General features: G+C 45.4%; 1 protein-coding gene across 1 annotated transcript in view; it reads left to right on the top strand.

Moving 5' to 3' along the window:
• Window positions 1-16,443, top strand: part of LOC137799537 (CUB and sushi domain-containing protein 3-like) — a gene marked incomplete at its 5' end in the record, with an annotated part of 388,544 nt that overhangs the window by 274,522 nt on the left and 97,579 nt on the right. Inside the window, 3 exons of the mRNA XM_068596333.1 lie at window positions 12,336-12,449; window positions 13,158-13,253; window positions 13,571-13,774. Coding sequence (XP_068452434.1) covers window positions 12,336-12,449; window positions 13,158-13,253; window positions 13,571-13,774 — 414 coding nt within the window. The remainder of the gene's footprint in view (window positions 1-12,335; window positions 12,450-13,157; window positions 13,254-13,570; window positions 13,775-16,443) is intronic.

The following is a 16,443-nucleotide window of genomic DNA, read 5'->3' as shown; positions in this document are numbered from 1 at the left end:
ACAGTACATTCACCGGCTAGTTTCTAATTGTATTCCTCCTAAACGTCTTCGGGTACATGACATTTTGGCATTTTCCTTACGTAAAAAACAAGGAGGCTGACAGTTTCAATATTTTTTGACAAGATAAACCCGCATCCTGAACACCAGGGGAACCAAACAGAATTAAAAAACCTGAGGAGGAACATTTATCTTTGGCAAAAATGCCAAATTGATTTAAAAAAAAAAAGAAAAGAAAAGGAAATTGGTAAATTGATTATTTTTTCCCGGCCTAAGTTTGTGTTGTTTGTGTTTGTTGTTTGTGATGCTTCACGGCTTTAGTGGTGAAACAAATCCTTCCAATTAGCCGGACACGCTGGTTCTGGTTCAGCTGCCTTCAAAGACAGGAAGTCACAGAAAACACTTCCTGTTAGTTCAATCTTTAGGCTGCGTGTGGTTTACAGATCACGTTTGTACTCATTCATATGTGTTTATGAATATTGATGTAAAATATGCTGTGAAAGACATTCCTACTGGAGTTGTGTTGTATAAATAAGCTTTATTATCATCGACCACACAAAATATGTTTTTAGATTAAACATGAAGCTAACAGTCAACAATCCAGCGTTAGATATTACGACACATAAAATAAGGATTTTCTGCAACACGTGGCGTTTGCTGTCAGATTCAAGAGCCACTCAGCTCTTCCACCGGGCGTTTCCCATCATGCATTGGGCCAGGCAATGGGCGGAGAGCTCCCGTGGCGCCTGGCTCTAAACTCCGCGGCCGCCTCGCTCTCGTGAGATTATCGCTGCCCACGTGAGCTCGAGGTCAGAGCGAGTTGTGCACACGTCTAACCAGCATGCATTGCACGCCATCTGGAGCGAATCTGTTGTCAGTTGTTCCCGATCGGTATCGTAGCTCCTCCCACCTGAATGATGAAGCGCTTTGAGCCGCCGCGTCCTGAGTCTCTCCACTGGAAGGAGGCCGGTGAGTCATTTCATGGACACGACGTTCCCTCACCTCTGTTTATGTGCTGGAGGCTTTTTCTACAGCGCCAGCGTATTTGTCTATATAATAATACCAACAACAGCATATGCATATTGGTGTGCCACAGAATGTGTCAGGAGGCTGGAGGCTGCAGAGCGCTGACAGATTGTGGTGATGAATCTGGGCTCAAACAAGATGGACAGAAAATGAGTGAGAGAGAAAGAGAAGGAAGGAGAGAGTAACTATACGGGGGAAAGAGGCACATAGATCTCGGTCGAATGTGAAAAAGCTCAGAGAGAACAAGTCGAACGCAGAGTGATAACGAGAGAGAGAGTTATAACGAGCGACACAGGCAACGAGAAGTGAGGGATTGTGGGAAACGTCGGCCCCGGGGCAGACTGTTGACTCGTCAGCGACGGCCGCTGGAGAGTCGGCTCATGCCCGAGGCCGCACGACGAGCACGACGAGCACGACGGGCATGAAGAGCATGAAGAGCACGACGAGCACGAAGATCATGACGGGCATGAAGATCATGACGAGCACAACGGGCACGACGAGCACAACGGGCACGACGAGCACGACGAGCATGAAGAGCACGACGAGCACGAAGATCATGACGGGCATGAAGATCATGACGAGCACAACGGGCACGACGAGCATGAAGAGCACGACGAGCACGACGAGCATGAAGATCATGACGAGCACGAAGAGCACGACGGGCATGAAGAGCACGACGAGCACGACGAGCACGAAGAGCACGACGAGCACGACGAGCACGACGAGCATGAAGAGCACGAAGAGCATGAAGATCATGATAAGCATGAAGATCATGACGAGCATGAAGATCATGAAGAGCACGACGAGCACGACTAGACGAGCACGACCAGCATGACCAGCTCCATCCCACACCAAAACCATTAGCATGTCTGCACCCGTTCAGTGTGGACACTCCAGCCTCAGTGTGAGTCACCCAGTGTGGGCCGTGACCTCTGCCTCACCTTGGTTTACAAAGGTTTCTATCTGGTTGGCAGCCGGTATGTCTGTGGACGTCTGCCTGGGTCATCACTATGTTCCCCAGGTCCTTTTTCTTCTTCGCCTTCAGACCATCGTTGCAGTAGATCGGAGGGACATTGGACGTTTTTTAAATGCAATTTGATTGGTAAACATCTGTCCGGCCACTGCGGATACATCACTGTGTAAAGAAATATATATCTATATATATCTATGGCCACCAATTTGCAGGCTGTTGGTTCAGGCTGCAGGTGGGTGATTTCACCATTTGACCTGGAGAAACACAAACGTAGTGCGACAAACATGAAACCCTCCAGGAAAAAAAGGTCTTGGAGTGCGTGTGTGATCTTAAGAGGGTATTAAAAATGTGGAACATTGGATCCCGGGGAACATGGAAACACTCCTGTCGAGCACGTACTTGAATGACTGCATTGACTGGATGTGACAGCCTGTGTTTTTTTACAGTAGATGAGATTTCTTTGCGGTGGACTCGTTGTGCGAGTGCACTGGTTTGTTCTGGTTTGTGCTGGTTTGTCCGCCCCTGAAGAGAAGTGTGAGCTGGACAAAGACCCAAGCAAATAAAAGCGACAACAAGAGTGCAGCGGAGACGCAGCCTGCGACCCGCTACCCACAGCTTTCCATCCCCACAAGGGGAGTTTTTTTATTTCATTTTTTCCTTCTGTCAGAGGAAGTCGGCTAATGGACTGGATGCGGCTCGAGCCGGCGTCCGCCCGTCATAATGGGTCATTAAAAATATATGCGCTCTGCGCTGTCGTGCAATCCCTCTGGTTTCTGTAAATGAGGCTCGTGTCTTCTGTCGCAGCTCGTGGATCTCAGGAGGCTCACGCCGCCAGCGAGCAGAGACGACAGGTAGCTCCTCCATAATTCATAGCCAGAAGGGCAAAACATATGCTCGGGCTTTCCTTACCTTTTTGCTGCGGCTGGTGTCTTCAACACCTTGGTGAGCTTCCTGCACGTCGTGCCTCTGGGCGCATGTCGTTAATGCAGCGGCTACGGGCAAAACAATCGGGGTCGCATTACATTGCAGTTACTTTATTGGGACCCTGAGCGGTTGCGACGGTTCACCTGAGCGGGAACTTCTGCTTCCCGTCCATTTCATTTACCGCCATCGGTGCAGTTTGACTGACTGAATGTGAAAACATTCGCTAAAAGTGGCGATCCAATCGCTAACGCATCAGAGGAAATGGTTATTGATGCACTGATGTGTTCCCATCATGCACTGGGCCAGGCAGGCAGCGGAGAGCTACCGCGGCGCCTCGCTCTCGTGAGATTATCGTTGACCTTGTGAGAGCGAGGTCAGAGCGAGTCGGGACACAAATCTAACCAGCATGCATTGCGAGGTTTAATATGTCCCTACATCAAACTAAAAACACATCTTTCACCTTAAATCAGGAAAGTAGCAGTGAAATACTCCTGATAGCACTTTGTAGTTTAACTTTATTGAAGACGTTGTTCTGCGTTTGTTCTCACGGCTGAATGCACTTCTTATGAGTCACTTTGGATAAAAGCTAAATGTAATAATGCGATTAAGCAAATGGAAACCAGGACGTCAGTTTTTAAAATGTGGCTGCAGTCGACCACGAGGGTCATTTATCACAGAGCTCGAAGCTCTCGGTGAACTTTGAGTCTGCGGTGGGAGAATCTGAGTGGAAGTTTTCAAGAAGTGCTTCAGTGTTTGGTGCAACACGAACCTCAGACGTCTCCAACGTAAAATGATGACAAGGAGATGAACTCATCAAGGTAGACGGCTGCTTTAAGGAGTCGACGCTGGAACAAATGTGCAGGCAGGCAGCTGATCACAGGAGTAATGATGGACACCAGCGCTGTGAGCTGAATACCTCCAGAGGAAGACGTGTCGGCCTCCTTCCTCTCTGTCATGCGGTCAGATACGTACCCGTGTGTCTCAGGACGTAAACATTATTATTATATGACAGTTTGCTTTCATCTACAACAAGACGGTTCTTTATATCAAACTATTGTCTCTCATTTGAGTCATTTAAGGTTTACTGTATGCTTTGAATCCTCATTGTTAGTTTAAATACTACATTGTATCACTTTTACTGTTTACACACACATTTCACACAATGTTTGCTTGTGGACATTTAGTTTAAAGTCATGAACATTTGGTAGATGAAAAGATAAAGACGCACTAAAGTCTTATCTCGGTAGTTGTTTTTTTTTATCTATTTTTTTTTTACGGATAACTGAAGTTGGAGAGCCTGTTTCTGCTCGACTGTTAGACAAAATCCCTTTTAATAACTGTGCAGAGAGAGAGAGAGAGAGAGAGTCTGTATTAAGAGAGAGAGAGAGGCTTTGCAGAGGCAGTCAAGGTTCACTGATTACCTTCCTTATGACACCTTAGAACCAGAGCCTCTTATCTCACTTTTTATACTCCATTTTAGATAAATACTCCAGCAAACCTGCTCACCACTGAGAATTAAATGTGCTGGCAAGGTTTGGTTGAGAGTGAGCCGGAGCTGAGTACCATGGAGTGGCTTCTAGTTCCTATCGCGTGTCACCGCTAACGCCGCCGTGACTATTGATCCACCAAACACCTTCCACTCATGATGCGCTGAATTTTGTCGCGTGAAAATGTTTTCAGTTCAACGCTTCTGCGCTCAGACGGTTCATCTTAACCCAGTTTGCTAACCGTAGCTTTAGCTCATAGCTTTAGCTCATAGCTTTAGCTCATGCTCGTGCTGTAGCTTTTAGTTTGGCCGTAGCTTTTAGCTTGTGCGTAGCCTTTAGCTCATGCTTTAGCTCGGCTGTAGCTTTAGCTCATAGCTTTAGTTCATAGTTTTAGCTCATGCTTTAGCTCGGCTGTAGCTTTAGCTCATGCTTTAGCTCGGCTGTAGCTTTAGCTCATGCTTTAGCTCGGCTGTAGCTTTAGCTCAGCCGTAGCTTTAAGCTCGTGCGTAGCAGTTAGCTCGTGCAGGAGGCGGTCCGTCCCTCTAAGTGTATGAGATGGACTTGGATGCTCTGACTCACCGGATGCTCCGCAGCACGAGTCTTTACTTTCAGAGGCATCGCAGCACATGTGTGACCGTCGGCCATCTTTTTTTTTAAAAGTTTTGGTGAGATTAAAGTAAATATTCAAATCTTATTCCACGTGTGACTGAGCAGAAAAGTGTTTTTTTAATCCCGTATCAGTCACACGGCAGTCATCCAGCGTTGGGTGAGTGGTGTGCCACTTGGGGAGGAAGTTAATAATTCATATTTACATCTGCAGCAAATATGCGGTATGTTAGCAGATTAGTTTTTAAAGCCGTGGACAGTGGGATAGACATTTCTCTCTCTACAGGAACTCATTTCAGTCTGAAGTCCTTCTGTTGGTGGAGGAGATACAGAAACCACAAATAAAACTAAAACTATCATCATCCACAGGTCCGATGTAATTCATTTGAAATGATAAAGTACTGTAAAGCTTGTGAGAAGATAGTTGACAGTTTATATTTAAAAAAAAAAAAGATCTTTACATTTTAATAATTCTGGTAGCTCCTCAACACGACGAAGCGATTCTAACATTTCACTTAAGCGGTGAGAAGTCGGTCCTGCGACGATTCAGCTCAAAACATCAATACTTGTGTTTATTGTGATTAGTATTGCAGATTTGGACTCTAAAGATGTGCAGTCTTACTCTGTGGCATGATGGGAAGGCACCACACAAAACAATTAAAGTCAATTAGAGTCATATTTAGCTCAGACTCTTGACTTTTGATCATATTTCTGCAGAAAATAGGTAAAAGTAAAAGGACGATGGGGCCTGGTGTTCATGTCAAGGTCATACGAGCTGTAGGATATCTACTAATTAGGGTTTACAAGGTTAAAAAGGACCCTAACTACCCCACCTGCCTCAAAGCGTCTCCTGCGCTTTCATTCATAAAAGCTGAAATGCATTTATATGCAAACTTTTGTGTTGATATAAATTTAACAGCGTTGGACATGTTGAAATGTCACGTCTTATTAATCATGGTCCTGTTCCATTAAAGGTGTGTCCTTCATGCCCTTTTGAGCCAAATGCAACGCCGCCATCGCTCATTTGTTTGGCTCCACCTGTGTTTACCGGCTATGTCAACAAACAGCTAATGTGAAAATGTCTCATTTCTCTCTCTTGCTTTACCAGCGTTGCTATAAACAAGATAATACACACATAAACACACATAAACACACATAATGCACACATAATACACACATAATACACACAAGGGGACCTCGAGCATGGTGTTGGATTATTTCGCAGGCCGGCGTACTCGCAGTTTTCTGATAATCCATCAACGACACAACACACACGAGTGATCCAGCGAGTCATACTCATTCATTTTGAAGAGGGAAGATCAAATAGCAGAGTGTAAGGTGGAGAGAGAGAGAGAACCTTTCTAAGATGATGACATTTCTCTTCCTGCGGTATCGTAATGGTCGTGTCTGCAGCTCGTGCCCTTGTTGTGACAGCGAAAGACTCTTTTGCCAAAAGTTGGGACGATAAAGAAGATGAAAGCAGGAAAGTGCAGCCAAAGTTTAGAGCAGAGGGGCAGCCGCCTCGGCCAATAGGAGACGCTGCTTATGTCTTTGCAAGGGGGGGGGGGCAGGTTTGGTTTCTCATTGACGGCCTTCAATATTTAACACGATAGGAAACAATATGCAAGTCGTTCATTAACTAGATACCCGTTTATTTATGCAGGAAAATAAGGAAAAACTCCTCTTTTCAATGGAAATAAGACGTTCAAGCTTTAGCTTGTGCCGTAGCTTTTAGCTTGTAGCTTTAGCTTGTAGCTTTAGCTCGTGCCGTGGCTTTACCTCGTAGCTTTGGCTCGTAGCTTTAGCTCGTGCTGTAGCTTTAACTCGTAGCTTTGTCTCGTAGCTTTAGCTCGTGCTGTAGCTTTAACTCGTAGCTTTGGCTCGTAGCTTTAGCTCGTGCAGGAGCTGCATTGCAGGAGGCGGTCCGTCCCTCTGTAAGTGTCTTACATGCAACTGGACCCACCGGATGGTCCGCAGCACAGATTCAGATGCATCGCAGCGTAGTACATGCATGACCATCGGCCATCTTTTTTTCGAGTTTTGGCTTAACGTGTCGGTGAGATTAAAGTAAATATTCAAAGAAGACGTTCCAAAACCAAATTGGTTGTGCATTTACCAACATACGTATTCAAAAAGAAGCGTTTAAAAACGCTTTCACCCGATGGTTGTTCATGATGTATTGCACCAGAAGGATGCATCTCATCAAAGGTTTGCATATGAAACGAAGCGCTTATGTAAATCTGGTCTCACGAGAGCGAGCAGCTTCGTCCTTGGTGTGCGTTCTGATCATTTAGCATGAATTAAACACATGTAATGGTTTAGTAAATATCCGCTGTGGTAACACATGTTATTAAGACGCCGTACGGCGACCTTTTTTCATTTATTTTGTATTTTAAAGAATTGTTGCTCTGCTCGGGACAGGTTGCTGCTTGTGTAATTGCGTGGAGAGGTTTTCTTGGCAGACATTAATCCCCTTAAAGTGGTAACGTCCATATTTATTTTTCTCATGTTCCTGCGTCTAAGTGACTAATGGCCGACAGCTCGTTTGGTCGGTCCGGTGGAACGAGCGCCGCAGACGGCAGCTGCTAAACGGGCGTAATGTAATCGCTCCTCGCTGTCATTTTACGACCACTAAAAAGTGCTCGTTTCTGCCGCCGCCGCCGGGCTCCGATTGTTATTATAAGTGCCCGAAGCCATAATGGGAAAGAACCCAACAGACAAACAAACTCTCCTCTTACCTTTTCGCTCGCTAGAAGTCCCGTCGTGGAACCTGTCGCCGCGTCCTCTTCGTGGAAATCAGCTAAACACACAAGCCGTCGAAAAGAAGCGCTTCGACGACGCTAAGCCGACTCACTGTCGACTTGACACGATAACCAAGAGGAAGACGAGGGTTAAGGAATAAAAAAGGCTTCATGTATCTCTGTTGGATCATTTTTCCCACAATGCCGTCAGACACTTCTAATAACGGTTCGAGGCCGTCGGTGACGAAGACGAGCGCTCGGCTGGACGCACGTTGACGTGAAGGAATTGCCCCCCGAGCGATTACACCGCCAAGCCGTTTAGCGGCTGTCATCTGCGGCGCTCTCCCTCAACGCTGGAGCCATTTAGCACAAAATGGTTGACACGAACATGAGAAAATAGGCTGCGGTTGAAAAATAACCCTTTTTACTGTCTGTGTTTTTAGGGCCACGAGATACTTTTGCCACGGTTTCTGACCAGGTGCATCCATTCTTTTCCCAAAGAGAAACAAGGGATCACAAAGCACTCGTCATCCCAAAGGTTCCCCTCGCTTTCTTCTAATAAATCACCTTTTTTTGAGATGTGGAGGCAGAGGGGATTTTTAGCCGAATGTCTGCAGGACCTCTGTGTGGTATGGAAGCCCATTCCCGCCACAAAAAAAATAAAATTAGGACCAAAAAAATAATAGGGTGAAAAAATAATAAAAATAAAATTAGGACCAAAAAAATAAATAAATAAATAATAATTTAAAAAAAAATTAGGGACAAAAAAAAACAACCTTTTTTTTTTTTCTCGTCCTAATTGAACAAAAAAAAAATGTTATTCTTCAAATTTTTTTTTTTTTTTTTGTGGCGGGAATGGGCTTCCATAGTGTCGTGACGTGGGAACCACTATATATATTTTTTTTGATAACATTGCCTCAAATAATTTAGTCTTGTTTTGACGCAGAAGTCTCTGATGAAACTCTCGGCTCGGTCTATCTCCTGAAGTGCTAACCGCTCGCGGCAGCGCGAGTCCTCGCGGGACGTTTGTGTCCCGCACATTACTCTTACTGTACGCGAGGGTTTTATTCAAATCCATTAATATCTGTCAGAAACCATCACAGCCTTCTTGTCAGATTCCCTCAAAACGACTGCGTTCAGAAAGGAGGATTAGATTCCCGTCGCATGGGAGTCAGATCAACCTGTAATTGTTCTTTTTCCCCATTATTTGCAGCCAGCAGGCATGGCGGTGTGAGATGTGGGAATGCACTAAAGTGTTGATCTAATACCCAAAGAGGTATCTGATTAAAGCGACTTAACTGCTTTAGGATAATTCAAGGTGAAGATGCAGGCATGGCAGTGCCGTCTATTGTTGAAGTGCATTAAGCTTCAGCAGCATGACGAGGCCCAGAGGACAAAGAGATTCATCACACGGCTGCATAAATTAGGTAACAAGTTTACAATGATTTATTGACTTAATATCTGGACGTGATTACAGCAAAAGGAGCAGATTGGAGTCACGCATGGCTGGCTGTGGATTAGAGGCAGAAATGAGAGACACTGTGCCGAGTGTGTGTGTGTGTGTGTGTGTGTGTGTGTGTGTGTGTGTGTGTGTGTGTGTGTGTGTGTGAGCAGCGTCTTCAACACAGCGTGGTTTTGGTATGCTAATAGCACAGCAGTGAGCTGTCCCTACGGGGGGAATCATCTCTTATTCAGGCTCTGGTTCAGCCCTGGGCCTTCGCTCCTCAACAGATAAAGAAACAGGCTCACCGTGTGAGTACACCTTTCTTTGTGTGTGGCCGATGCAGTGTGTGTGTGTGTGTGTGTGTGTGTGTGTGTGTGTGTGTGTGTGCGTGTGCATAGTTGCTTTGTCAGAGGGTTTTTGGCTGTCGTTTGTCTTTGGCTGCTGTGTGTGTGTTCGATCTGTTTCACGTCAAGAGTCAGAAGTGAGGCGTCTGGTATCATGAGAACAAAGTACAGTAGACACAAACGGCTCCACGCGTTGGTTCCTCCTCCTCCTCTTCTTCCTCTTCCTCTTCTTCACGTCTTCGGCGCCGACCACTCGGTCGGCCTCTTTGTGGTCGGTCCAAACCTCCGCCTCCGAGCGGCTGCGAGGGAGCCGCTCGGTCCCTCGGCTTCTTCTTCTTCTGCCTCTCATGTTCTTTTCCCACCGATACGTCGAGTACATCGAATACATCGAGTACATAAAGTACATAAAGTACATCGAGTATATCGGTCTGGCTGAAGAGACAAACTGGGCAGAGCGAAGGTGACGGGAAAGCTGCTCCGTAAAGCCAGGAGCACAAACATACGCTGGCATTTTTATTCTTTTTACCTTTAGCTGTTTTACTTCTGTTACCAGTGTGTGTTTATTTCCTGCATCTTTTCAAGTGGGTCTTGTGTGTGTGTGTGTGTGTGTGTGTGTGTGTGTGTGTGTGTGTGTGTGTGTGTAATTTGCCTGGAGGCATGTCGACGCAGCTTTACACACACAAGCTGAGACTGAGCAACACAAAAAAACAAAACCCGGTCTTTTCAGTTCCACAGCGTGACCCAATTATAGTTAACATGCATGTGTGTCGGTGCGCTAGTTTCCTTCCACTCGCCTGAGACGCACTTTATTATCATGGAAAAATTGAATTAGCAGACTGTGTATTTGTTCTGTCTCTTTACAAAGTGATTACGCTCGATGGAGCGCGAGAGACGAGATCTCGCTGTTTAGGAGCAGCGTTTCCTCCCAGATTAAAAAACCCACTTGTCAGGAAGAGGATGCTATTTTTTCATGCTAATATTCTCTTTGACGTCGCTAATTGCCAACTATTATTTTTACTCAGTGAGACGGTCACGACATTGTGTTTCTTGGAGAAAAAAAAGGTTAAATATCAGGAAGTTTTCCCACAAATCAAACGCCCTGATGGTTGTGATATCGTGGCTGAACACGGAGTTTCTGGCACGTGACGGGAACTTTAGCTCGCGGCGCGGCGCTTAAACCGCGGCGCCGCGATGGGGTTTACTGCGAAAACCGTAGTAACAGCCTGTCGTGCACGTCGCCTCAATTAACCACCAACACTGTGGCTGTTGTTGCCTGTCTGGTGACGGATGTAAGCCGGCGTTTGGGGGAGCACAGCGAGCATAGCGAGCATGCTAATGAGCTTAGCTCAGTACGCACACACACACACACACACACGCACTGCAGCAGTGATGCAGGCGACCGCTATCTGCTCACTTGGTTGCAGAAAGACCTGATTATTATTTCTCAGAGCCGGTTTACACATCCAGAGCATCAGGTGATTCTTAGTCGCAAATATCCACGCGGGACTTTATTTAAACAATTCCCTGTTCGTTATCTTAATTTCACTGATGGGCATTTTTATTTTTTTGGGGGTGGAGATGAGATTGAATTATTGCTTTTGTGATAAACAATGATGTTCTTGGATGACATTTACATTTCATTAGCTTTTCATTTGTTGCCTGGAAAAGTCCTTGAACAAAAATGTAAGTGTGTAAAAGTTCTGTAAATGTGTTTTATTCATGTGTTCATTCACGCTGAGTTATGAATAATGAATCTGCTTTTAAAAGAAAGAGGCTCAAAACATCAGCAGCATACATACAGGCATCTATATAAATGTTTATTCTTTTAATCAAACTATTGTCTCTCATTCATTTGAGTCATTTAAGGTTTACTGTATGCTTTGAATCCTCATTGTTAGTTTAAATACTACATTTTATCACTTTTACTGTTTACACACACATTTCACACAATGTTTGATCATGAACATTTAGTTTAAAGTCATGAACATTTAGTTTAAAGTCATGAACATTTAGTTTAAAGTCACGAACATTTGGTTTAAAGTCATTAAAATATGGTTGAAAGTAGTAGAAATTTGGTTTGAAGTCATTAAATGTGGTTTAAAATCATGGACAATAGGTTTAAAGTCATGAACACTTGGTTTAAAGTCATGAACACTTGGTTTAAAGTCATGAACACTTGGTTTAAAGTCATGAACATTTGGTTTAAAGTCATAAACATTTGGTTTAAAGTCATGTAAACTTGGTTTAAAGTCCTGAACATTTGGTTTAAAGTCATGTAAACTTGGTTTAAAGTCCTGAACATTTGGTTTAAAGTCATGTAAACTTGGTTTAAAGTCATGTAAACTCTTTGGTCAGAACGTGTCTGAACCCTGGTTTTCTCTGTCGTGCTTCTGGTAATAAATGTGCCTTAAAAACCTTCTGACCTCCTGCACTTGGGGTGTTTTAAAAGTTCCTCCACGCGTCATTTTTAATCCGGTAGATATCGGTAGATCGTCTATAATTTGCAGCAATCTTATTCCTTTTAAAGTTTGAGTGTTTGAGCCGTCGTCTCCGGAGGCGGCGCATGCAGATGGAGCGGCTGCACGACCCCCCGGGGAGCGCCGCCGCCAAAACAACATTACCCTCTGGGTTTATGGTTCAAGGTGTCAGCAGCGCCGAGTCCTTAAGAAAAAAGATTCAAAAAGATGATTATTTCTACTCTCAGCAGCTCGCCTGATAATTTCCTTCCAGGACAATAAAAATCGCTCCAGTTAACGGGCCAGCGTTGACGTTTACTCCTCCCGTCTCTTGCAGTGCTGTTCGGGCAGTTCGTGGTGTTCCAGACTTTAACCAGCGACGTGGTCGAGATCTTCGACGGCTCGTCCTCAGAGTCGCCTCTTCTCTCCTCCATATACGGATCTCACTCAGGTAACTGACGCCAGCCTCCAGCTTACAGGTATAGGAGTCTGTTTAAGTCAGACGCCCGTTCGGCTCTGCAGGCTGGAAAGCACTTTAAGTTCAAATCAAACAAATAAAAAAACAGCAGCTTAAATTCTGCCAAAGGATAAAGATTGCTTTCCCCTTCCCGTCATTTGTGTTATGATGATATAATGAAACACAATGATGATACATAATACAACCTGATTAAAACTGCATAAACTCCTGAGATCAAATTAGTAGAACAAAAGCGAAAACCAGCTGTTGTGAATTGTCATACAAATTAATCAGATATCTTCCATTTCCGCAAAGTTGCATTGAGCTGTAGATGAGATTAGAGCGTTCGTTTGGATCACATTGACGAGTTAATGCTCTGCCTTCCTCACGCAGATTAGCCTCCAGGTTTTGCAGGCTGTTTGTGACTTTGTTATCTGTGGAAAGTCGGGTTGTAAGCCGCTACTACCTTCAATGGGTTTCCCCGCTGTAGCCAGCTAGCGCTGCTGCTAACTCTCCGCTAGCTCGCCAACAACCAACGAAGGTAGCGGGACCGGCGTCGGGAGCTAGCAGCAGCGCTAGCATGCTACAGCGGTGGGAACACCCACTGAAGCTCGTAGCGGCTCGTAACCCCACTTCACATTAAGTGAGCAGCACCCTGAGCAGCAGACGAATAACCTGCGTCCTCTGGTTTGGTTCCTCCAGGCGAGACGCTGCCTCTGAGTTCAGGAAACAAGATAACGCTCAAGTTCAGCACGAATGGAACCGAAACCGCCAAAGGATTCCACTTCGTCTACCAAGGTGAGGCGGCTTCTGTCTGAAGCTTCTGCAGAGTGTTGGTGTGGGAACTCATTTGGTGCATTGAAACAAACAAACAAACAGCCCTCCCCCTCCCTAAAAAACAATAGAGATCATCACATAAAGGGCTGTTCAGCAGAGTGCTGCTGGCTGGATGGGCATGGCTGAGCACAGCAGGATGATGTGGAGTCAAACAGCCTCTGCTGGCGCAGGAGAGAGAGACTAATGGCGAGCGAGGAGATTCACAAGGGCTTCGCTGTTCCCCTCTGCCTCCTCTTTCCTCTCACGCTCCCTTCTCCCCTCCTTCATCCCTCCTTCAGCCGTCCCCCGGACGAGCGCCGCCCAGTGCAGCTCGGTGCCCGAGCCCCGGTTCGGGAAGCGGATCGGGAACGACTTTGGCACCGGCATGGTGGTTCTGTTTGAGTGCAATCCAGGCTACACGCTGCACGGCTCCAACGCCATCAGGTGCGAGGCCGTGCCCGGCGCGCTGGCCCAGTGGAACGGCACCGTGCCCACGTGTGTCGGTAAGCGCCGTCGTCTTCCAAACCCCCGTGCACACACACACACACACACACACACACAGACAGACACACACATCCAAAAGATGGAGCAGGTGCACACACAAACGGTTGGTGTCCTCTTTTTTTTTTTCCTTCCCCCTCGTCGTTTCTTCTCCTAATGTCTGTCGCCCGCTGTGAAGCATCCACCTGCCTCTGGTCTTGATCGCTCAGACGAGAAGAAAGAAGCGAGGACAAACAATGCAACAAAGCGTCACATCAACGTTGATGCCAGACAATTCTGCTCCTGAGCCTTCAGACTAACGGGAAAATAAACAAAGTTATGTGAATATGTCCAAAAGCCTCCATGCATCCAGATAACAGTTTATCATCTAATGCTGTTCCTGCAAAAGTGTTTCGAATACACTGCCATGCCATATGTATCACACAACAAAGTCAGTAAATTCAGGATTTAATCTTTTGAACATTTCGATACCCAGCATGCTGAAATCGGCCAATTTGCCATAAAATAAGTATTTTTCCATTTTTTTTTAACCGAACGACTGTTTTTTGACTAAAACTCCTTCCCAACAGGCCGATGCTTTGTTTTATTGTGATTTGTTTGTTGCAAATTCCCCTTCTTTAGGTCCTAATCTTTCCGAAAAGAGGTCTTATTAGCATGTGGGCTGTCGTTAAGACCCTGAAACAGACAGTTTGAAAAACTCAGTGACCGCTCCAGGGGAGATTTTTGGTGATTCTTGCTCAAAATCATGCTGGATGTTCATAGTTATGATCACAATATTGTCTAAAAGTATTTTTTTTAGAGAAAAAATAAACAATTCGCATCAAAATTCTGAAAGAAATCATAAAAAAATGTATTAGAACTCATTTGGGGTTCAAATGACCATTTTAATAAGAGTCTCTGGTGCTTGGAAGGTTAAGTATCTGTCAAACAGTAACAGTTATAACAGCAGCAACCAGTAATCTGGTTTATTTTTATCTCAGACTAAAAAGCACAGGGAGTTGGTGCTGATCCAGCAGCCCTGTAGCTGCAGCAGCACTCGCTGGTCGACGCATGTTGTGGATCATCGACTGAAGGGACCGGCCGCTCTCGCTCTAACACGACGCTCTGGCTCGTCCACACGGCGCCGTGCGGCGCACATGCGGCGCATTAAACGTATACCTGCTTCAACACACACAGATCCATACGCATGAACAGATTGACATGCTCTCCTCCTCACGCGCCGTTACCCAAAACATGCGTCCATGCACTCGATCTCACGACGACCGTCTTCCACCGTGGGAAGAAAAGGAAGTGCAGATGCAGACGGGGAGAAATCCATTGAAGTTTAGGCCTTCAGCCAGCGAAAAACAGTCCGTGCCGGCGGGTGAGCGCGCGAGATTTTCGAGCCAAATGGTTCATCCGAGTTTACTGCCGAGCGGCGGGGGAATAGCCGGGCGGCACGCGCGGTTCCATTTTAAACGCAGCGATTCTTATCCGAAGATTGAATCTGGCTGCGGCGTCTCTCTCCCCCGGCGGCGGTGAAGTCGTCCAGAATAATGGGTACAGTTTCATGAAGGCTTCGACAAAAAACACTATGCTCAATTACTCAAGCCCTCTTTATGGGCGATGGCGGCGTCAGACTCTCCTGTGACGCACAGCTCGTGTTTCAGAAGACTCCTTCCCGGCTTCCTCGTCCCCGCTCCGATTGACCCGGCTCGTCGTCGGGCAACGCTTTTGTCGCACAAACGCTCCGTCGTGATTTAATTAGCCTCGCCTGAGTGAGTGCATGATGTTCGGAGAGGCCTCTGTTGCATTTTATGGAGACGACTTTACTTTGGTTTTCCTTCCTGGTGGAGCTCGACTTTCAGTGTCAGGCGTGTTTTTCTTTCTTTTTTAATCATCTGCTAGTATCACCATTTAGATTATCACAATAAAAAATGTTGGAATAATATAAATTTCGTTCCCTTTGCACACGGCTGAGAGCGAGGCGGCAGAATCTAAATCACTGTCCGACGTTACGTAAGCGCTCAGATTGGATGATTCATACTCACTGTGCCCACATGTGGAACTCACTGTTGACTTCAACCCAGAGGTGTCAACAAGTAAACAGTGTTGCACTGAGCTCGTTTTAAAACACTGGATGCTCGTTTTAAAGACCAATTATAGTCTCAGTCTGAGCCTCTCCGGGGACAGGAGGAGCCGGTCTTGAGGTCAATTTGTGAATTTATTTTAGTTTTTAGTATATATATATATATATATATATATATATATATATATATATATATATATATATATATACATTTTTTCTATTGATTCAGACCAATGTATCTGGTTATTTCTAAGGACATTGAAAGGTCCTTGAAAAAGGGGCCGCCTGAGGAGGCATTTTTTGGTGAATCTTGCTCGTTTTATGCTGGATGTTCATAGTAATGATCAACATATGGTATAAAGTAATTATTTTGAAAATTCTGAAAAAAATCACAGCAAATAACACAAGTATTATAACTCATTTGGGGTTCATACGACTACTTGAAAACGGGGAACAAGAGGTACAGTCGTAAAAACAACCCCCACCAAGGTTAATTTACACATGGATGTATTGTAGTATGAACATAACACATGTATTATGACAGAAAGGAATATATTCTTCTATTCAGGCTGTGCGTGTGATGTGACCCAGCATTGTGATACA

Source organism: Clinocottus analis, unplaced genomic scaffold (assembly GCF_023055335.1).
Source record: "Clinocottus analis isolate CAN_PGR_092001 unplaced genomic scaffold, fCliAna1.0.p SCAF_36, whole genome shotgun sequence".
NCBI classification, from domain to species: domain Eukaryota; kingdom Metazoa; phylum Chordata; class Actinopteri; order Perciformes; family Cottidae; genus Clinocottus; species Clinocottus analis.
The sequence above is the reverse complement of the archived record's forward strand: the minus strand, read 5'-3'. Positions and strand labels throughout refer to the sequence as shown.